Raw genomic sequence first — 20237 nt, 5'->3', positions numbered from 1 at the left:
CCTCAGAAATCCTCTGCCTCCAAAGCAGCCAGCTTCAGAACCCCCAGGCTCCCTGTCTGTCCCCTTTCCCCTCCTGCTGATCCCTCCCAGCCATCCCCCAAGTAAAAGAACCAAAGGTGGACACCAGTGTGAATCTTAAATTATTATTATTTCTTCCTGTCGCTTACACCCGAGGTGTGGGGGAGGGGAAAGGAACAGAAGAGGGGAGATTACCTCCCCCCCTAAGGCACTGACTGGAAAAGCCGCAAGGAGGGAGAGGGGAGGCCACATTGTCCCCACTCCCTGGGGCTAGGCCCCAGATCTCCCCAGCCCTGGGCTCCCCCTATCACCTGAAATGCTATGAGGCCCAGGGCAACCTGACCTCTCCCCCCAATATATTACATCATCACTTTTTAAATAGATAACAGGGACTGGTCCCGCTACCCCCTCCCTGTAACCCCCCACACTGTTGGGGGTACCTGGGCAGCTGTGCAAATGGGCATGGGGGTGCATGGAAGGGAGAGAGAGCACCGGGCCCCTGAACCTGCCCCTTTTAAGGAGGGGGAGGGGCCGCCAGGCCAAGGAAGGGAAATAGTGCAAGGCAGAGCCCAGGCCGCAACGGGGGTCCAGCACCCAGCGAGGAAGGGGAGGGGATAGCCCCCACCCCCAGCAGAATTGGAGAGTTAAAAATCTGAGACTAGATTTCAACAAGACCAACAGAAGAGGCTATGTACAGAACAGGGGTGGATTCAATCCTAATGGAAGAGTGAGATTATTCTCCCCTACCCAACGGGAAGCCCGGGCTGGCAAGGGTCTGAGAAAGGGACTCCTTTCCCATAGCTCCGCAGCCCTCTTTTCCAGAGGCCAAGCGAGAAGTTATTTGCTCACGGCTTTGACAAGAGGGCGCCCGCTCACCAGCAGGAGTGGATGAGGTGAGTGAAGCCTGCTGCTGCAAGTAGCCGCCGGGGGCGCTCGCCCGCGAAGGGCATGGCCGCCAGATGGCGCCGGCTCGCCCGCTCTCCGCAGGGCTCCCCCCAACCCCTCACCCTGTCCCACACCCAGCGCCCCGCCAGCCCGGGGGCGGCGTGAGTCAGGGGCGGCAGCGGCGGCGGGCGGCTCGGGCTCGCACCTGGGCGGGGAGGAGGCCAGGGGGAGGAGAAGAGGCTAGGACGCAGCCCGGCCCGCCCTGCCCTCTGGCCCCGAGGAGGGAGCGGCGGGAACAAGACATTCCCTGCCCGGGGACGCGGGAGGGGAGGGGAGAGGAGCGAGCGGCTCCCCTAGCTGGGCGGGGCCCCTCTCGCTGCCCCCAGGGGCGGGCGAGCCAATCAGGCCACCCCGCCCCCTTCTCCAGGACCCCATGACTCAGCGCTGGGAGCAGGGCGGAGGGGACTGGGATGGCTCCTTCCTTACAGGCCCAGTCCCCCCAGTCTTTCAAGCTTCTACCTTGCTTTCCCCCATCTACCCTTCCTTCGCTGCCCCCTTTTGCATAATTCACTGCCAGGAAAAGGGAACAGAAACCAGGAAGGAGGGGTCTCGGAAGGGAGGGGCAGTCCTTCACCCCCTTACACAGCCAAAACCCCAAGGGGGTATGGGGTGGGGCAAGGCTTTGGTCCCAAGCCTCCCACCCCCTAGAAACCCGCATAGCCGAAGAGGGACCCCACGATTCAGAAATGCATTATTGCTTCTACTCCCCAGTAGCAGCTGGGGACAGGAACCCCACCTTTACAATACAGCTGTAAATATATACATATGTATCACTCTTTGGGGGTCACCCCAATCTGGGGAGCCTCTGCCCCAAAACCTTCTCAGCTTGGAACTGGAATGAGGGCTCAGCAGGGGAAGGAGCTGATTCTGATGCCAGCAAGGCTCAGTGCCCCTGGCCCCAGCTTTCTGTCTGTCCTGCTTGCTCCCACTGCTTGGCATGGGTGTCCCCCGCCTTGTGCTGCTCCATCCTGGCCACTTATCCCTCTTTAAGAGGACTCCATGGCACCCTCAGCCTGGGGCGTGCTGGGTGTCCCCTCCTCATCGTCATCATCAGGGGGCCCCGGGGTGGAGACTGGAGGCCCAGTGGGGGCTGACTGCTCCCAGAATCGAGCCAGGGAGAGGCGGAAGCTGTCCAGGTGGCCATTGGAGAGGTCGAGACCAGCAGGGGACGAGGTGGCAGTGGAGGGTGGTGGGTAGTGGGGTGGCGCATCATCCTTGCGGCGCCGCCGGGTGCGCACCTCCAGGCAGTTCTGGCCCTTGAGGTGACGCTGCAGGTGGTCCTCCTTGGCGAAAGCCTTGTGGCACAGGTGGCACTCATAGGGCCGGTCCCCTGTGTGCAGGTGCATGTGGTTCTTGAGGTCGTAGCTGTGCAGGAAGCGGGCTGGGCAGTGCGGGCACGAGTAGGGGCGCTCTCCTGTGTGCTTCCGCATGTGGATCTTCAGCTTGTCGTTCCTGGCATAGGCAGGGTGAGGAGGGAAGGGAGGTGTTCAGAATGGGAACCCTGGCTGCTTCTGGCCAGGCTCCTAGGCCTTGTACCACTCCCGCCCCTCACCATTTGTTTCCTCTTTGACCCAGGATACCCTTGCTGACTTATCCGCAGCTTAACTGGGCCCTGCCATCACCCACTCCTCTGCCTTCAGCCCAGCCTTCTTGGGCACCAAATCCTTTATGCTCCATACCCACCTCCCTTGGCTTTCTTTCTCCTCCTAAGTCCTGCTGGTCTCCCTGCTCTGGTGTGTCTTCTCACTCCAGGGGGATCGCCTCACTCTAGTCCCTCCAGGACCACCTACTTCCACATGTCAAGTCTCATAACTCCTTCCCCCTGTCCCCCTGGACATGGACCCTCCTGGGCCCTCTCCCCACTGGGTGCTCACCGGGTGAAGCGGACGCCGCAGACCTCACAGGCAAAGGGCTTCTCGCCTGTATGGGTCCTCATGTGTCGAGGCAGTTTGCCAGCCCCGTGGATGATCTTGTGGCAGACAGGGCACTCCTGGGGCATCTGGGAGCGACGTTTGCGTACTAGCTTGTCCTGGACATCCAGGCCTGGCGTCAGGGCATCCTGGTGCAGGGAGCTTAGGTAGGCCATCAGGTCAGGATCAATGGCATCCTCATCTGAGCCCAGCTCCTCTGGGGAGAGTGGGGGCCCGCCGCCCTGTGCCAGCCCATAGGCTGGGGGATATACCAGCTCCTCTTCTTCTTCCTCACCCTCATAGCCCTCGTAGCTCAGGGGCCCCTCAGGGGGTGAGGCAGTCCCTGCAGGAGGACTGTAGGTGTCCCCCAGCCCACTGCCACCACTGCTGCCCACTCTGCCTGCCGCCTCCTCCTCCTCGAAGGTCAAGGGATGGGTGGGCACTGCTGGCACCTCGGGCACCAGGTGGTTCGCCCGGGCCCCCTTGGTCTGCAGGAAAGCTTTTCGGGGCTTGCGGCTGCGGCGGGCAACAGGCCGAGGCGGTGGTGGCGGTGGTGGTGGAAGGGGTGCCTGTGGAGGGCTGTCCTCACCGTTGGGCACTCCAGAGGCTGTGGCTGTGCCAAAGGCCTCCAGGTACTGGCGGGCCCGCTCACAGTCGTCCTCATCAGGGCTGGGAGCTTCCAGCCCACTGCCCTGCAGAATCTCCATGCAGGCAGCGATGACGCAAGGAATCTCCAGCAGCCGGGCGGCCTGGAGCACAGCCGGCATGTTGGCGCTGCTGGTGGTCAGTGTGGCTGTATAGGCAAACTCGAGCAGGGCACCCAACGCCTCCGGCCCCACAAAGTCCAGTTCACACACGCCGGCCCCTGCTCCTCCGGCGGCCATCCCGCTGCCCCCAGCCACCATGCCTGCCCCGCCACCACCTTCGGTGAAGAGCTTCTTGAAGTAGTGGCTGCAGGCAGCCAGTACAGCCCGGTGGGTGCGGTACTCAAGACCCTGCGTCCGGATGGTGAGGTCGCACAGGTGGCCCAGTTGGCGCTGCTCGTTTAGGCAGCTCAGGAGCTCACTGCTGTGGTCCGGGAATGGAATCCCAATTAGGTCATCCTCGGGGCTCCCCATCTTCTCCTGCAGGGGCAAGGAGAGGAGGGGGTTAAGAACACGCAGCCCTGTAAAGGGGCCTGGGGAAGGAACAACACTGGCCAACACTTACGGAGAGATGACTATGTTGTTGTGTGCCGTTGAGTGGATCCGGACTCACACCAACACTATAGGACAGAGCAGAACTGCCTCATAGGGTTTTCTAGGCTGTAATCTTTATGGGAGCAGATTGCCAGGTCTTTTCTCCCACAGGGCCACTGGTGGGTTCGAACTGCCGACCTTTTGGTTAGCAGCTGAGTGTTTAGCCATTGCGCCACCAGGGCTCCTTTCTAAGTGCTTTACATTTATTTAATCTTCTGCTACCCTCTGAAGTACTACGATTATCCATTCCGCAGACAAGGAAACTGAGGTTCAGACAGGTGAAATGGCTTTCCAAAGCAAGTGGCAAAACAGGGTTCAAACCCAGGCAGTTAGCCCCAAGTCAGTGTTCCCAACCACGGTATTATTATGCTTCCGTGAGCCTGTCTTTCTGGCCCCTTTCTAGTGCTCCATCTCCGTCACCTGCCCAACCCCCACCCATCCCTTTGGAAGGAGCACTGGACTGGGAGTTAGGACTCCTGGGTCTTGGTTCAGGCTTAATGAAGAATTGGGTGAAGGATTCTGGGTGGCTCTGGCGGCAGGTCTCAGTCATCTGAAAAGTTGGGTAACAAACAGTCCATGCAGTGGAGCCTCCTCACAGCTCAGGAAAAGGCCAATGAGGGAATTCAGATTCACGTAGGACCAAAGCCTGCTCCAGGCCAGGGGCCATCAGAAGCTTTAACTCAAGTTATCGCTCTAAAGCATTTGGTACACTGTAAAACACTATGCAAACAAGAGGTGGAGGCTTCCAAGCACCCTCCTCCTCCTCCTCCTGCTCCTCCTGCGGCTCCCCCGGCCACCAGAAGTTCATCTCACTTCTAGATCCCCCTTCTAGTAGAGACCAAATGGGAAATAGCTCCCAGCAGCCCCCCACCACATCCTCCCCTCCCCCATGGGGGCCAAGGAGCAGCCACCCTTTGCTGGGGTGCTGGCGCGGGTGCTTCCTGCCCCGCACAGATAAGCATCACCCCGGCCCCCTCCCCCACTGCCAATAGGCTAAGTTCTACCCCTTCCCCTCCCCCTGCCCCTCCCCCTTGGCTACCACCACCACCTCTCCCTTCCCATTCCTGGTAAACCCTATTCCTGGAGAGCCCCCCTTTCCAGCGAGCCAGAGCCCATCATCTCACCCTCTAAGCTTTCCCCTCCAAGACCTAGCCAGAGAAGAGACAGGAAGCAGCAATCCCAAGATTGGGGGGGTAGTGAAGAGAAGGGAGTCTGGCCTGGAAGTGGGAAGGTCTGCTTCAAGTTCTGGCTCTGCTACTATCTTGCTAAATGACCTTGGGCAAGTCACTTCTTTCTGTACTTCAGTTTCCTCAACTGCATGAGGAGGGGGTGGGAGTAGAAGGCCCAAGGGCCCAGCCCTCCAACCCTGACATTTGGTAGATCTGGAGCAATTGAAGACAGCTTTGGGGGCTGGAAAGAGCTGGGCTCTGGAGTCAGCCAGGCTTGAATCTGAAAACTCAATTTGCCTTTGATTAGCTCTGCAACGTTGAAAGAGCGACTTAATCTTTGAGCTTCTTTCCTCATCTACAAACGGGATAATTCCACCTGACTCCTAAGGTTGTGGTAAGGGTTAAATGAGACCACATATGGCACAATGCCTGACACACAGTAGGTGCTTAATAAACGTTACGCTTTTCCTAAGACCCAAGAGGCAGAAATGAAGGCGTTGGCGGGGGGGGGGCGGTGGTGGTACAGATTCACTATACAAATAGCCTCTGCTAAGAAAACTGCTTGGGGACAGGTCTGCCTCCCTCGCTCAAATCACCCGACAATGGAGTCGGGTTACTACCAGCTCAGTGACCTTGGACAAGTCACTTCCTTTCCAAGGAGGCTTGTTTCCTCATATGTAATATTAAAGGCGGGCCCTGATGATCCCCTACATTTTGTCAGTGTCCCTTCTGCCACGCCCAGCAGCTGCTCAACCTAGGCCAATGGTGGGAAAAGGTTTTTTAGGGGTTGGAGGGGGGGGTCAAGGGCCACAAATTTCCTCTTTAGGACACAGAGCTGCATTGTTTCTGTGTCTCCCTGCCTGCCACCTTCCTTGCACTACCAGGGCCTGGCTCCTGCACAGTCGCTTGCCTGCATGAGCAGCACCCACGTGTCTGTCTGTGCTTGTAAGCCACACCTAGGTTCACTTAGCTAGCCCACTCATTCCCACCCTAAGTCCCCAAACCACTTCTCTCACTGGAGGCCAAGCATTCTGGGAGTGCTCCTTGCTCTCTTTGGTTCTCTTTGGTTCCCTGCTGGTACTGTGGTTCAAGTGGTATATGGCCCCAGGCCTTTGAAACCAACAAAACCTGGGTGGGCAGCAGCATCCGTGGCCACTTAAGCAGTAGTAAGCACCCTTCTGGGCCCAAGCACATCGTGCCCCTCCTGAGGGGGATGGGTGGGGCTAGCCTCCCAGTCCATTGGCAGAGAGCTGGGCACCCACAGGCACGTGGCTCACCCCATCCCTCTCCCTCCTTTTCTCTCCACCCTACCCATTCCCGCCGCTAAGCCTGCCTCCTTTCTCCCACCCCAGGGCCAGTCTCCGTGGCAACTTGGTGTGTGTGTGTGTGTGTGTGTGTGTGTGTGTGTGTGTGTGTGTGTGTGTCGGGGGGTGCTGATTGGCTGACCCCGCTGTCAGGTCACAGTCTCAGGCTGGTTCACCAGGCAACTCACACAGGGCTTGGGCGAGGGTGGGTGTTTAACTCCTTAGGTCCAACTTCGATGCCCCTGGCTAAGAGGTAGATACCAAGGAGGGGGTGGTATGAAAAGCACAGGTGGTGGGGAGAGACAGAGGGCACACGTGGGGAGGGGAAGATGCTCATACAGTTCTGCAGCTTCTGGGAAACTCCCCCAGCCCTTACCCAGGGCCCTGGCACCCATGCCAACTTAGATGCCACCTGGAGCTGGGCTGGTGCCAACCAGGCCAAGGGGGCACTCCTAGCCCCATCATCTGGGAGGGGTGGGTGGGGTGAGGCCTCCCCTTCTTTCTACCAGGGTGGGGCACTGGTGCCAGGGTGCCCACCCCACCTTGGGCACCCTTCCCACCTCTGCATCCCAGAGGGCCCAGCCCCCTGACACCCCATGAAGGCGGCCCATCTCCACCCAGCCTGGCATGCCCCCTCTTGCTAAGACCTTGTGGGCATGGGCGTGTGTAGTGGTTGGGGGGGCAGCTATGCCAGGGAACCAGGCAAGGTCTGTTTGGTCTGTTTGCCTGGTAGGGGGAGAGCTGGGGGCCCCGCCCCATCATGCCCCCCTTTCCCGCCACCCCCCCAGGCTCCCCTCACTGTCAGGCCTGCTAGACCGGCCAAGCCGGTGGGCAGTTCTCTTGAAACTGGGCCCTGAGTCAAGCCTGCCCCATCTTTGGTGGGGGGAAGATTTAGGGGTGAGAAAGATGGGAGGGCAAAGGTGGGAGCCCCTACCACCTACCCCTCAGTGCCCAAGGGCACCTGCCAGGGTGTGTCCACCATCAGGAACCCAAAAGGTAGAGGGCACTGGCCCTGAGTTGGAAAGAAAAAGAAGGCTGGTAACTCTTTCCAGGTGCTGGCCGTAGGCTGTGTCCAGTGTAGGGCTGGGGGGCACCCAGGCCAACACTGCTGGCTTGAGCCAGCTGAAGGACAGGGATAGGAGGCCCTGAATGGGGCAGCTGAGTAAAGCTGGTCTCCTTCCCCCCACCCTGAGGATTAGGGGAGTGAGGCTTAGTGTGGGGGGCAGCAGGCGGAACCAGGATTAGTGGCGGAGAAAATAGATATGGGCCTGAGACACAGGCACACACAGCCCCCCTCCAGGCTAAAGTGAGTGCCCCCACCTCCATGCTCTGCCAGGGAGCCTGAGAGGGACCTGGCCAGGATTCTCCAGGAACAGCAGCATGGAGAGGACCAGGCTGTGACATCCTCCCGCCAGGGGTGATGGAGAGACCTGTGACTCTTCCCAAAGCTCCAGGCTCCTTGCCAACCACCCCTCCCCCTTACTTCTTTCTCCTTTCTACCCCCCAGCCGCCACCCCAACTCCAGCCTCAGGTTCTCTTCCTGTTTTTTTGGAGCTAAGTTTGCACGAAGCCAGGGCTTTGGCCTGTGGCTGGACCAGGGGCATGGGGGAATAGGAGACCCAGTCCAAAGTCCTCAGGGACCCAGAAGTCCTAGTTCCCCAGCCTCCCCCACCCCTTCCCAGGGCCTCTGGGGCCCAGGGGCTGCAGCCATCTGGACTGTCCAATTGAGGAGGCAGGGTGACAGGGGCTGAGCCATATCCCACTGGAGGACTGGAAGGGCTTTGAACAAGAGGTTCTCTGCCCAACGATGCCCTGGGCACTTATGGTCCCCTTCTCACTGCACCCCAGCCCCCCCAAGCTTGTGCCTGCCTTCCCCATCCCCCATATGACGCTTCCCCCCTCCTAACCTCACCACCCCCAGCACTCACACTTCCTGGGGGGAGGCGGGGAAGAGAGACCGCAAGCCAGAAGGGGGAAGGAGGCAAGGGGAGTTGGCTGCTTCCCGGTGCTGTGGGGGTTAAGTCTCTCCCCCTCCCTCAAAATCCCCCATTCCTGACACTGGGGCTCCTGAAATGAGGGAGAACTCAGTGCTCCTCCACATTTTCTTTCCAGGACACCAGTCCTAGTCCACAGCACCCCAGGCTCCATCAAGGGGAATATGAGGGAGATAAATGATGGGGGAAGAAGGGATGGGGGCAACTCTTTATCCCCAGCCTTCCTCAGTTTTCTCCTCTCTACCTTTGGGTATCCCCTCCCCCTCAGCCTCAGCCACCCCTTCTCATACTCTTGGCCTCTTTTCTTGGCCTCCTCTGTCCATCCCGACTACCTTCTCTGGCCCTTGTCTTCCCTGGCTGAGACTACTCCTTTGCTGCCCTGCCTTCGGCCTTGCCATGCTCCTCACCTTCTTTCTACCACATCAGTGTCCTTAGGCCTCATCCTAGGGACCATCACTACCTCTGCCTTCCTTTTCCCATTCTGTTCTCCCTCTCAAGCCTCTCCTACTTCCTCCATTTCCCCTCTGCCCCAAGCATCCCTTCTCTTCTCCCCACACATGTGGGGGGGGGGGCGGGGGAGGTTGGTAGGAAGGGGCAGAGGAATGAAATCAGGGACCTGGGCCTGCCAAGTCCTGGTCGTGCCAAGGGATGGCCACGTTCAGGACACCCATGACCCCCTCTGGATGAGGCAGGGGCACCAAAATTTGGGGGCCACTTGGGGAGGATGGTGGCGGAAGGGGGTGCAGGAAGAGCGGATGTGGGGTGGGGGTGGGGGGACAACCTGCGTCTCCCTGCCCGTCAGAGTTTCCAGCCCTGTTGCTGCTGGACTTTCCCTAGAGAGTGCCCTCCTCGCGGCAGGCCACTGTCCACTTGGACAGACCCTGACCAGCAGGATTCCCAGCAGGATCTGCCTGGGCAATGCCAGCTCCCCTCAGGGCCTGAGAAGCTCACGTAAGGTGCCAGGGTCTGCCCTGTGCCCACCCCCTCCCCCCAGCCCAGAATCTCCGGCAGGGTAACTGAGCTGGCTGGTAACCCCACACCTGCCAAGCCGCCAGCAGAAACCTGAGCCCCCCAGCCCCAGAGGACACCCCAGCCCGGTCCCCGGAGCCCAGCTCCCTGCCAGCCTGTCCAACCTCTTGTCCCGGACCAGCAATCACTCGGCTCCTACAGGCCTTTTTCCTGCCTTCTCTGGTCTTCTTGGGGTCTCTTAGGCTCGGAAGCCTCTCTGTACTCCAGCTCCTCAGACTCTCAGTCCCCCAAACCTCTCCAGGGAAGTTTGGGCACCATCTTCCTAGCCTGTTTTTCAGTTTCCCTCTGACCCTTGACCAATTCTAGGCCTCAAGCCTCCCCTGGGGCCTGATCTCCCAGGCCACAGCAGGGCCTACTCACCTGAACGCTGAGGGGCCCTGCCGGCAACTCCTCCTGGCCCCTGGGGGGGAGCAGGTTGGGAGGGGTGGGGGTGGTAGGGTGGCTGTTCCCCGCTCCAGCTCCCTCCTTCAAAGGGGCCGCCCACGACCTGGCCCAGCCCCTCCCCCCACAGCCTTAACCCTCTGGGTGCTAGCCCCCTCCCCCAGCTGGGAGGGAGGGGTTACAAGAGGACTGGCAGCGTGGGAGAGGACCCAGAGCCTGCTGAGCCTCTGCCTGTGATGCCCCAAGCCCCGGCCGTACCCACCCCCGCCTGTCCTTGCTCAGTCCTCAAAGGGGAAAAAGGTGAAGAGTAGGGAAGGTAGGCACTGGGACAGTCCAGGAGGACAGAGGTGAGGAGGAGCAAAGGGAGAGGCTGTCGGAGGTGGGACCAGGAGAAGGAAGAAGGGAGGGGAGGGGACAGGAGGCAGCAGTGGCCAGAAAAGGGAGGAGGGGAACCCTGGACAGTCAGTGCCAGGGGTGACAGGTGCCCAGGTCCCAGCCCCACAAGGCATATGGGATAGGGGACCATAGGAGGCCCTCCAGACCCCAGCAGGTCCCTCAGCCCCCTGAGAGCTGGCCGAATTCTCCCTACCCTCTACTGGGCTGGGGCCCTCAGGGGCTGGGCAAGGCGGCACCCCGCCCTCCCCATAGCCTCACCCCAAACCCACTCACATACCACAGTTCCTCGCCCAGGCGCCAGCCCCTGCCAACCAGGCCAGGGGGCAGCACCGGTGCCAGCCCCCAATGGCCAGGGGATCAGGGGGACAGAGCTGGCTTGAGGGGGATGGACAGATGGGGGGAGCTGTGGGCACCGAAAGAGGAAGGAGCTGGGAGGGGGCATCTGCTGGGAAGCGCCTAGCCCCACCCCTTGCGCAAGCCGCTGCCACCCTGGCCGGTTGGGTGGGACCCGCCTGGGCCTGAGGGGCAACTCAGGAGGGCTCTGAGCCCAGATATGGGTGGGCCATAAAGTTCCACTTAAACAACTTCTGGGGTCCCTGTTTCCTGGAACAAGGGGAGCCCTAGTGTCCCCCAGACACTAGGTCATCCCAAGTTCTGCAAGATTAGGGGGGACCTCAGAAATGCCCCCTAAACTACCCCCTCCCCTTTTCCCCCAACAGCTGCTGGCTCAATGCCGCTGGCCTGCTGCCCCTCACCAGCTCCCGGCCCGGTTGGCACCTACCCACCAGGATGCTGGCAGTCCTGCCCTCCTCTCCCTCCTACCCCCCTGCTCCCAGAGCCCCATGCCAACTGTGGGCCTGGGGTGGGGGAGGGTCACCCCTGTGCCTTGGTGCCAGCCAGGCGGGCCCAGGTCCCCAGCTCCTACAGATAAGGCCAAAGACCCTGTTCTCAAGCCACCTCCTCTAGAGACAGCACACTGGTCAGGGCTATGAAGGGAGCCCAGGAGGCTAGGAGCAGCCCAGCGAGCAGTCACAGAAGCTCCCCTCCCCAGGGTGGGTGCCGACGTCTCTCCCAGCCACCAGCCCCCCGGGCATTCTCCCTGCCCAAGCATTTGCCTGGGCACCAAAGTCCCTGCAATTCCTGAGAGCCCTAGTGCCCGCAGTCTACGAGGGAGTGGGGTGGGGCTGCTCTCTGCCCTTTGATCCCCATAAAGGGAGCGAACCTGCCTAGTGGGCAGGGGGCAGGGAAGGAGTTCACGGGGCCCCTCCATTTCACCCCTGCCAGGGACAGCAGAACAGGGTGTGGGCATCTCTTGGGTGGGGCCTTAAGGTAAGAATGGGCAGCATGTATCAGCAGGGGAGATGGACGTCAATCTTAGGTACATGGTATCACATGGAAATGGGATGGCAAGAACAAGGTGGGGGGATGCACGGGGTACCCATGTTCTAACCCATCCCAGTGGTAGCCTTTACTCTCAACCAGAAACCGTTCTAGATTCAGCCAAATTAAATTCAGAGCTCATGGTGGACTACAACTCCCAGTGTGCACCACAGCTGCTTTGCATGTACCTTGGGAGTTGTAGTTCCCTTGAGAAGTCCTGTGCACCTCTCCCGGAGAGCCCTGGTAAAGGGGTAGGGAGGGCAGTGGACTTGAGTGTGAATCTCCAAAGGTGCTGTGTTTAAGAAAAGGTAAAAGGCTAGGTGACCAATGGTGGGAGGGAGAGGACCCCTGTTCCCAGGCAAAGGGGGAGGAAAGGAGGAAGGAAGGAGGAGAGGATGTCTGTTGAAAGGGGCATATGGGTGGGGAGGAGTTGGGGGGGGCGTGGAAACAGGAAGGAAACTGAAGCCAGAGACATGAGGTCGAAAGCAAGGGCTTGGGGGAGCCCCACTCCGAGGCCTGGCAGGGTCTGGGAAGCCCCCCCCCACCCCATTCTGGTGGCCAGGGGAGACTTAAGAGGAATTAGTGACGTCAAGTAGTAGCAAACTGGTATGTTTGTGGGGGCTACTGGCTCCATATCCCTGCCACCAGTCCTCAACCCTTGCTTGGACCTGGACAGGTGTTTGCTAGCTAGGGCGTTCTGAAGGCTCCAAGCATTCTGGAGATGCCAGCAGGCAAAGGAAGGGGTTGGGGAGGCCTGATGGTGAGTATGGTGGTGGTGTGTGTGGGGTCAGGCCCAGGTGTGGGGTCAAGGAAGACTGCTGGCAAATAAGAATGCAGTCCTTTAGGGCAGAGGCCATGGCAGCTGGGAGGCTTCAGGGAAGAGAAGGTTAAGATGTCAAGACCACTAGCCTCCCACCCATCCCGGGCTGTGGGATAGAACAGAGAGGGCAGCCCTCTCTGCCTCCCTGGGGAATTTGCTAAAGGTAGCTTGCCCTTGTGCCATTCCCTTGAACATTAAAGGTGGCAACTCAGGGCGGAGGGCACAAGGTCAGAGATGGGCTGAGAACCTTCTCTGAGGCCACTTTTTCTGGACTCCCCAAACAAGGCTCTGGGACAGACGCTCACAGGCCCCAACCAAGACTCTTGCCAAGACCTGGGCCTGGCTGGGTAGGGGTCTTTCCTGCCCCCTCTGAAGACCTTAATGGTAGATGGCAGTCCCTTCCCTATCCCCTTCCCCCCAGTCCCCCAGGCCCGCCTTGGCGTCTGGCCGCCTGTGTGTTGGCAGGACTAGGGGGGGCGGCGAGGCAACTTCAAACTGTCCGGGCAAAACGTCAAGTTTACTCACGAGTTTACTCAGCAGAAGGAGGGGGAAGAGGCCAGGGCGGGCACACCCCATGCCAGGGTCCTATCCGTATGCCTGTCCCCACCTTCCTCCCCCACCCTCCTCTTCAGCAGTAGGCCAAAACAGGCCTAGGCCTCAAGGCCTGGTGGCAGGGCAGTCTTAAATCTCAGGAAGGTCAGGGAGCCAAGCAGGCGGGAGGCAGGAAGCCCCAAAGCAGGCCTAGAGGCTTCTATCAGAGGGCAGTGCCCTGCCTGGAGCCCATTCACTACCCATCTTGGGGCCTCGGCCTTGGGCCAGGAGAACTGGGCCTCTCAGCCACCAAGAAGGGGCAGTACCAGGCCAGGCCTCCTCCATCTGAGCAATCCCCTGGGCAATGACTTTTGACCCCAAGTGCCCAGTTCCAGGCTGTGCCTCAGGCACCAGAATGATGCCATCCACACAGCCATAGGATTAGGGGCTGGGTCTCTCAGCCTTGGCTTGGAATGGGGGACCAGCAACCTATCTGACCTACTTCCCTTTCCTCCCCACCTGCTTTCATTCTCTGCTTCTCTCCCCCAGCCCTTACTGTCCCCACCCCAGAGGCGCTCCACCCCCCATGCCCGCCGGGGGGCCCTCCCCCACCCTTCCCCAGGGTGCCAAGTGCAAGCACACAAAGGGCCCGATGGTGCATTGTTAGCCCAGCCCCCGCTGCCCGCCGCACCCTCCCAGGGCAGGCACTAGGCCAAGGAGGAGCTGGGGGCCCTGGGTGCCAGGGGGCACCATGGGTAAGGGGGAAGAGGACAGCACCTGTCTTCCAGACACTGGGGTCCATATAAGCCAGGGCTGAGTAGTGATGACAGTGCCCCATTAGAGCAAGGCCTCTCTCCTTGACACCTGAGCCTAGTGGGCACTGCCTGCCTTCTTCCCCAGAGCCCCTTTCTGGTGGTATCAACCCCTTCTTGACCCCTGCCCCAATGCTGGGGGGTGTGGTACCCAAGGGAGGGGACAGTGTCTGGGGGTGCCAGGAGGCTGTGTCGTGCCCACAGCAACCATGTAACAGAGGCACGCTGGGGGAGCCGGGGTCCCGGGGGCCAGGGACAGGAGGCACTGACAGAGATTTCTCCATGTTTCATCAGCTGCTCCAGGGGGAGCCCCCTGCCCTTCTCCCCAGTCACCACTAAGGAGGAAAGGAGGAACAGTAAGCCCAGTCACAAATACATCCCTTTCCAGCCCAGCCTAGCACTCCTTATGCCCACTTTTTCCTCCCAACCCAATGCCCACCTCCCCTGTAGTGCCAGGCAGGTACAGTGGCCACCAAACTAGTTGGTGTGGGGGTAAGTAGGAGGCAACCCCATAATGCTCCAGGCCTCACTACCCCCACATACACACACTCCCCCAGGGAACACAGAGTTCCCATCCTGGTTTAACCCCTCACTGTCCAATCTGGCTCCCCCAGCCCCTGATAAACCATCTCCCTCCTCCAGGAATAAGTTGGGGGAAGGGGGAATAGCTGCGCTGACTCATGCCCATTCTCAGTTGCAGCCAGGGGTCTACAAGTCATTAGGGCGGGGGTCAATTCAAGAACGCCCTCCACCTGGCCCGGAAGCCAGGACAGCCTGCCGGTCTCCCCCTCTCCCCAGCACCCACTTCCGGTGTCCCAAACTAGGTCAGCAGCGCTCGTTTCCTGTGGGTCAGCTAGCACCGGCGCCTCTGCCCCTCCCCTGCTCCAGACCCAGGCTCCCCACCCCCCCTGCCCCCCAGGGCGCCCCGAGGTCTCACCACGTTTCAGCTGCCCTTTGATACGTAGGGGTTGTGCGGGGCGGGGGGCAGGGGACCCGCCCTCTCTCTAAACACTAGCAGGGCCGGGGCGCCTGGGCAGGCACGTGTCCGGGCACAACCCGCTGCCCACGCCGCCCCCCCACTCCCGGCCCCCCCCCCCGGCTCTGGCCGGGACACGTCGCTCTCTTACTTGGGGTGGGGTGGGGTGGGAGGAGGGAGAGAAAACTGGGAATTCAAAGCAGCGCCCCCCACCCCTTTGAATGGCAGCCCTCTGCAAACGGCGCTCACTGTAGGTTCTACAACAACACAGTAGCGACCCCCACCCTGGGTAGGGGCAGGTGCGCCGGCGCCGGTGGACGTGGTGGGGGGGGTGATGTTAGGAAAGAGAATTCTTCTCAGTCACCCACCCTTGCTCTCGGGTTCTGGGGGCTGGAGCTAGCTCTGAAAAGGTGGCGGTGGGTCTGGAGCCTGAAGGAAGGGAGTGGGATTGAGGGGTGCGGATAGAGGAGGTCGTTCTATGGCGCTCGGGGGTTGTCGCTGAGCCCCCCTACTGCTGGAGAGAGAGAGCCGCTTGGGAAGCGCAAGAAACCGAATAGTCCAGCCGGTAACTTTCCCCCAAGCCGCGGCTCCTCCTGTGCCCCCCCCACCCCCCATACAACTGGCCCGGGTCCAACCCACCGCGCCAGGGGGCGCGGGGGGGGGGCGAGTTGTCCTAGTTAGAGCCGGTCAACGTTTCCATTCCCTCAACTCGGCCCGGTCGGGGGTCTCCCCCTAAAGTCACGAAGGAGACTGGGGGAGCGCTTAGCGCGCCTCACCTCTCCATCCCAGAGCCGCCTGTCCTTCTGATTCCAGGAGAAGTGCAGACAAAGTTTCTGGGGACCCTCCGCCCAGGGTTAAGGGGTGGCCGTAGTTCCTTCTCTACTCTTCTTCCCAGTGAAAACCAATTCCAACAACCCGGGGTGCTGGGAAGGTACGAGGAAGGGGAGTGGTGGGAATCTGGTCTGCATGCGTGTGTGTGTGTGTGTGTGTGTGTGTGTGTGTGTGTAGGGGGGGTCCCTGTTACAGGACGGACGAAGGACACTGCAGTAGTCTCGAGTCTGGGGGACCCCGAGCCGTGAGACAAAAGTGGGGTACACTCACCTCTCGGCCGTCGGGTCCGCTGGCTGGAGCTGTTGAGGTACCAGTTGTGAGGAGAAGCGTGTCCCCCGCCAGGCCCGGGGGCTTGGGGCCCTGCTCCGGTCCTGGTCAGAAGGCCGCGGTCAGTCGCTCGCCGCTCGCTGCTGGGGGGCTCCTCCTCCGCCGCCCTCTGCCTCCTCCTGCCGCCCGCCCCCCCCTCGGCCGCCGAGTGCCGCACATCCACCTGGCTCCCACCCGCCCCCCCCCAGGGCCCGCCTCACCTGTCCTGCTGTCTCACCTGTCCTCCTGCTTGCTTTCCCCCCATCCCTCCCCTCCCTCCCCCCGCCCCCTGCCACCCCCCAAACTCCCCCCCCAACCCTTAGCAACACCCTCTGTCACTTCCTGGTTTTTCACCCGCCCCCCCAGGCCCCCCCCCTCCGCCCAATAAGGACATAAACTTCAACCCCTTCGTCCAGCCAGTCCCTGCAGGGCGCAGATGGGGTCCCTTCCTTCTTTGCTCTCTTCCTCTGAGCTCTTTGCACTCCGAGCCTTTCCCACCCTTCTCTTTTCCCTCCTTCTTTTCTTCTCTCTCTCTCTTTTTCCCTTCACCTGCCGTGGTCCTTTTCCCCCTCTCCCCCTTCTCTCTCGCTCTTCTCCTGCCCCTATCTCTCCCAGTCCACCTTAACTCGAGCCCCGCCCCCGACCCCCAGCCAGCCCTCCGCCGCTGCACTGCTCCACCCCCTGCACTCCACCGCCCCGTCCGCCCATTGGCCTGAACACACGCCCATCCCCAGCGAGTGCGGCTGTGCGCTTGGCCAGGCAGGGGGCGGAGCCGAGGGGCTGGCCTGAAACCTGGAGGAGGGGAAGGGGGAGGGGACAGTGTCCGCAGTGGCCGGGGAGCAGACCGCCCCCACCAGGGGCTCCCACTCTTCCAAGAGGGGCTTCTGCAGGCTTAGAACCTCGCGAAGGAAGGAAATGAGAGTTTAAGATAGGCTGGGAGGGAGAGAGCCGGGGACGTAGGGTCTTGCAGGAGGGGGTCCCGTGAAGGGCCATAATCAGGTCAGGGCCCCGGGAGGCAGGGGGAGGGGAGCCAACAGGCCTTCTTCTCCAGCCCCTACGCCCCTCCCCCTCTGAGGGAGTGGAGGAGTCGAGGCTGCGGGCACCCTGAGTCCCTCCCCACGCGTGACGGCGCCCCGTGGGGAGGGAACGGCGCCCGGGACAAGCAGCCTCTGCGCTCCAGCCGGTGCCCGCTGCGGCCTTGGCATTGTCAGAGGGGAGGGGCCGGGCCTGCGGAGGGGGGGAGGGAGGCGGTTCACGCTCCTGGTCCCCGCCTTCATCCCGCCAGCTCCCTAAGTGGAGAAACTGAGTCTCCGCGAAGTAGCGACGTCTTGACACGGATTTGTTCAGAGACCTAGGTGACGAAGGGGAGCCTGGATGTGTTAGGATGTGTATGGGGGGCGAGATACGTACTTCAGTGCCGCCCCCCAAATGAGGAAGGTAGCCTGAGAGGGACGCTTCCCAGTGGGCCTGCTACGCTACGTACCCCAAAGGGCCCCTCCCACTGGTGTCAAATGGAATCGAATACGGCTACCTCGGGCCAGGTTCCACTCTCCCGGACCGGCCGGGCCGAACCGGGTAGGACTTGCTTTCCCCTCCCCCCCTCTGCAGGGGGCACCCCCTCCCTTTCCAGCAGGTGGCTCCGCGGGACACCAGCTCAACCTGTTGGACCACAATGGGCGGCGCCAGGGGGGCCCTAGCTCTCACCCGGGCTGACCCGGGATCCCCGCGCAGGGGGAGGGGCGGAGCCCCGGTCCCTCCCTCCCTCTCTCCCCCTCCCTCTCTCCCTCCAGGGCCGTGACTCAGCCTCGGGGCCGCTGCCCTGCGCCCCAGCCAGGGGCGGAAAGTGTGAGGCGCCCCTGAGGGCCCAGGCCAAACCAAACAGCCCCCCACCCCAGACATTATCTCACTGGAGAATTAGGGGGGCTATAGAAAGGAGGGGTGACCCGCAGTCATGGGGCGCTCCACAACGGGCAATCCGCTCCGGGTTTTCTTAGCGTCACTGCCCCCTTGGGTCCTGAGGCCGATCACTGCTCCGGGTTTTCTTCTGCGCTTCGCCGGACAGATTCTAGTCCGTAAGAGCCCGGAGCGGGTGGGGTCCACTCCGGGGTTTTTTCCTCCCTTCGCCAGCCGTCGGGGTCGCGCAGGCCTGGGGAAGGGCAGTGCCAGGGGCGAGGAAGCTGTGGCAGATGCACTAGTGAAATGGAGAGGGGGTTCCTTCGGGCAGGAGGGGGCATGGCGGAGGAAAAGGGGGCGGGAAAGTGGCCCAGGGAAGGCAGAGCCGGGACCTCCAGAGGCAACAGAAGGGCGGGCACCTTGGCACCAATCCTTGGGTACAGAGACTCGAACGGGCGCTCAGTGCCCCAGGCTGCCCCCCCCCCCGCAATCTCAGGGGGTCGCGGCTGGCAGCTTGCTAAACACTATCGGGATCTTTCTGAGGCCAAATTGTCACTCCCCATTCTAGTCCGGACAGTCCTGAACCCTCCTGTTAGTTCCCCTGACACCCCATTCCATGGTTCCCTTTTCGTCTGGTCCACACAACTCCCCTTTCGGCTAAGAAGTTGGAGGGGGGAACCCCAGCTTGAAACTCCCGCCTACCCCCCTACTCGAAGCCCTTACCGCGCCAAACTACCGAGACAGCGGCGGCCCAGAAACGCTGACTGGGGGCCACCACCCCCTCCCACGAAACCCCAGCTGGGCCCCAGGGGCCTGCCGCCGCCTCCGCCCCGCCACCAGGCCCGGACTGGAACAGGGAGCTCGAGGGCAACTGTGAGGCCTGAAGAGGCCTCCAGGGGATAGGGGAGGTCCCAGACCGGCACGTTCACATTTAAATCTTCAGGCCACCAGCTGGACCTTAATATTTAGGGGAAAGCAGCGGAGGGGCAGTTTGCACAAAGGGGGGAATGAAAGCCCCGTCTGGGAGTTAATCCCTCCTAGGGAGGACTATACACCTGGGGCTTGGGACAGCGACTTGGAGTGGTGGCCAAGTGCCCGGGCTGGGTCACGTGGGCCAAAAGGCAGCTGCAGAGGAGTCAGATACCTGCAGAATCTGGGGAGAGAGGGCTTTTAGTGGGGAAGAGAAGAGGCTCTGCCTGGGCGGGGACCTGAGTGAGTGGGTCTGGGGGCCTGTTTCGGAATGTGGGAGGCAGAGCTGGAAGCCGAGCGTCAGTCTGCGCTAGGCGCCCACCTCTCATCCCCCTCCTCCCCAACCCCGCTGCCTCCGCTTCCCTCGAAAAAAACCCGCCGCCCAGGAAACCACTGGGGGCGCTCAGACCGCAGCCCCCCCGCCCGCCGCCCCCTGGCGCCCCCACCGCGACCGCCCAACCCACCTGAAGGGGCCGTGGCTGCCAGGGGTCCCCCCGCCCGCCGACTCCCCCCACACCTGTGGGCTGCACTATTTATAACTCGGCGCCTATTCCGGGCCTCTGGGCGGGGGCCCGCTGCTGCGCAGCGCTAATCGCCGCCGGGATCTCTGCGCCCCCCAGGGCGGAGGGAGGTAAATTTAGCCGCAGGAAGCTCCGGGGAACATTTTCCAAAACTCCACGTCCCAGGGAGGGCGAAACAACCCTTCTGCCCCCCGTCTCCCTCCAGCCAGCCACTAGGCGGCGCAGGTCTCCCGGCTCTTAGAACTCAGCTCCGAGTTCCGGTCGCTGCTTTGAAAAGCGGGGTAGAAAACAGTGCTGAAGGCGAAAGATGGAGAGGTACTAAAGGGCGGATGTCCCTGGGGTCATAGAATGGCTAGATGAATGGTCACACCGCCCCCGAGGCTGGTGATGACTCTGGAGTAGGGAGTCTCAGCTGGGAGTAACTGAGAAAGGGGGTGGGGATTTCTGCCTACCGACGGGGAAATAACTCGTACAAACGAGATGCCAATAGGAATGCAAAGAAGAACCTATACCCTTGTGGGGGAGGTGGTTCTTGTAGTCTGGAGCCTCTGAAACGTCTGCCACCCCTCTTCCCGCCTGCCTCTCGGTATTGCTGGGAAAACGTAGATCCCTCCCGAGATCATTACTATAAAATCCAGGTAATTGTGCACTGCTCCTCAGACCACTTCACCGTGGCCCCTCGCACCCCACCGAGAGTCCTATATGCGACGACGTAATCCGCTGGGAACATTGGATATCAGGAGGTTTTCCTCTCGCGATCAACTCTTGGGGATACTTTCAGATCCTCGGTCTCGTCTGCTTCTCCTTTCCAATC

The 20237-nt window shown here is 61.4% G+C and overlaps 2 protein-coding genes across 6 annotated transcripts; both read right to left on the bottom strand.

Moving 5' to 3' along the window:
* Positions 1 to 103: 103 nt before the first annotated feature.
* ZBTB7B (zinc finger and BTB domain containing 7B) lies at positions 104 to 16312 on the bottom strand. Of its 5 annotated transcripts, XM_049880672.1 has the most exons (4): positions 16262 to 16312; positions 16005 to 16105; positions 2838 to 3997; positions 104 to 2415 (listed from the first exon to the last, which is right to left on the bottom strand). In XM_049880672.1, the coding sequence occupies exons 3-4, from the start codon at positions 3989 to 3991 to the stop codon at positions 1950 to 1952; spliced, it is 1620 nt and encodes a 539-aa protein (XP_049736629.1). In that variant the 5' UTR covers positions 3992 to 3997; positions 16005 to 16105; positions 16262 to 16312; the 3' UTR covers positions 104 to 1949. The 5 variants fall into 5 exon arrangements, with proteins under 5 accessions (XP_049736629.1, XP_049736628.1, XP_049736630.1 ...); XM_049880671.1 differs by lacking the exon at positions 16262 to 16312 and having other exon boundaries at positions 16005 to 16196; XM_049880673.1 differs by lacking the exons at positions 16005 to 16105; positions 16262 to 16312 and adding an exon at positions 15680 to 15987.
* Positions 16313 to 16661: 349 nt separating this feature from the next.
* LOC126071488 (SH3-containing GRB2-like protein 3-interacting protein 1) lies at positions 16662 to 18274 on the bottom strand. The gene is made up of 3 exons (XM_049875679.1): positions 18091 to 18274; positions 17948 to 18029; positions 16662 to 17391 (listed from the first exon to the last, which is right to left on the bottom strand). The coding sequence occupies exons 1-3, from the start codon at positions 18272 to 18274 to the stop codon at positions 16662 to 16664; spliced, it is 996 nt and encodes a 331-aa protein (XP_049731636.1).
* Between the last annotated feature and the right edge of the window lie 1963 nt (positions 18275 to 20237).

Source organism: Elephas maximus, chromosome 3 (genome assembly GCF_024166365.1).
Source record: "Elephas maximus indicus isolate mEleMax1 chromosome 3, mEleMax1 primary haplotype, whole genome shotgun sequence".
Classification (NCBI taxonomy): Eukaryota; Metazoa; Chordata; class Mammalia; order Proboscidea; family Elephantidae; genus Elephas; species Elephas maximus.
Note: the sequence above shows the minus strand (reverse complement) of the source record. Positions and strands in the feature narration are given on the sequence as shown.

Excerpts from the sequence above, each read along its gene's own strand:
- LOC126071488 (XM_049875679.1), bottom strand. The coding sequence starts at position 18,274 with ATGCCCCCTCCTGCCCGAAGGAACCCCCTCTCCATTTCACTAGTGCAT. Across the intron at positions 18,030-18,090 it reads ACTAGAATCTGTCCGGCGAA|AAAACCCGGAGCGGATTGCC; the intron begins GCGCAGAAGAAA and ends AGTGACGCTAAG. Across the intron at positions 17,392-17,947 it reads ATAGCCCCCCTAATTCTCCA|GTCTCTGAACAAATCCGTGT; the intron begins GTGAGATAATGT and ends TTCGTCACCTAG.
- ZBTB7B (XM_049880670.1), bottom strand. The coding sequence starts at position 10,826 with ATGCCCCCTCCCAGCTCCTTCCTCTTTCGGTGCCCACAGCTCCCCCCA. Across the intron at positions 3,998-10,661 it reads CGCCTGGGCGAGGAACTGTG|GAGAAGATGGGGAGCCCCGA; the intron begins GTATGTGAGTGG and ends TTGCCCCTGCAG. Across the intron at positions 2,416-2,837 it reads TGCGGCGTCCGCTTCACCCG|GAACGACAAGCTGAAGATCC; the intron begins GTGAGCACCCAG and ends TGCCTATGCCAG.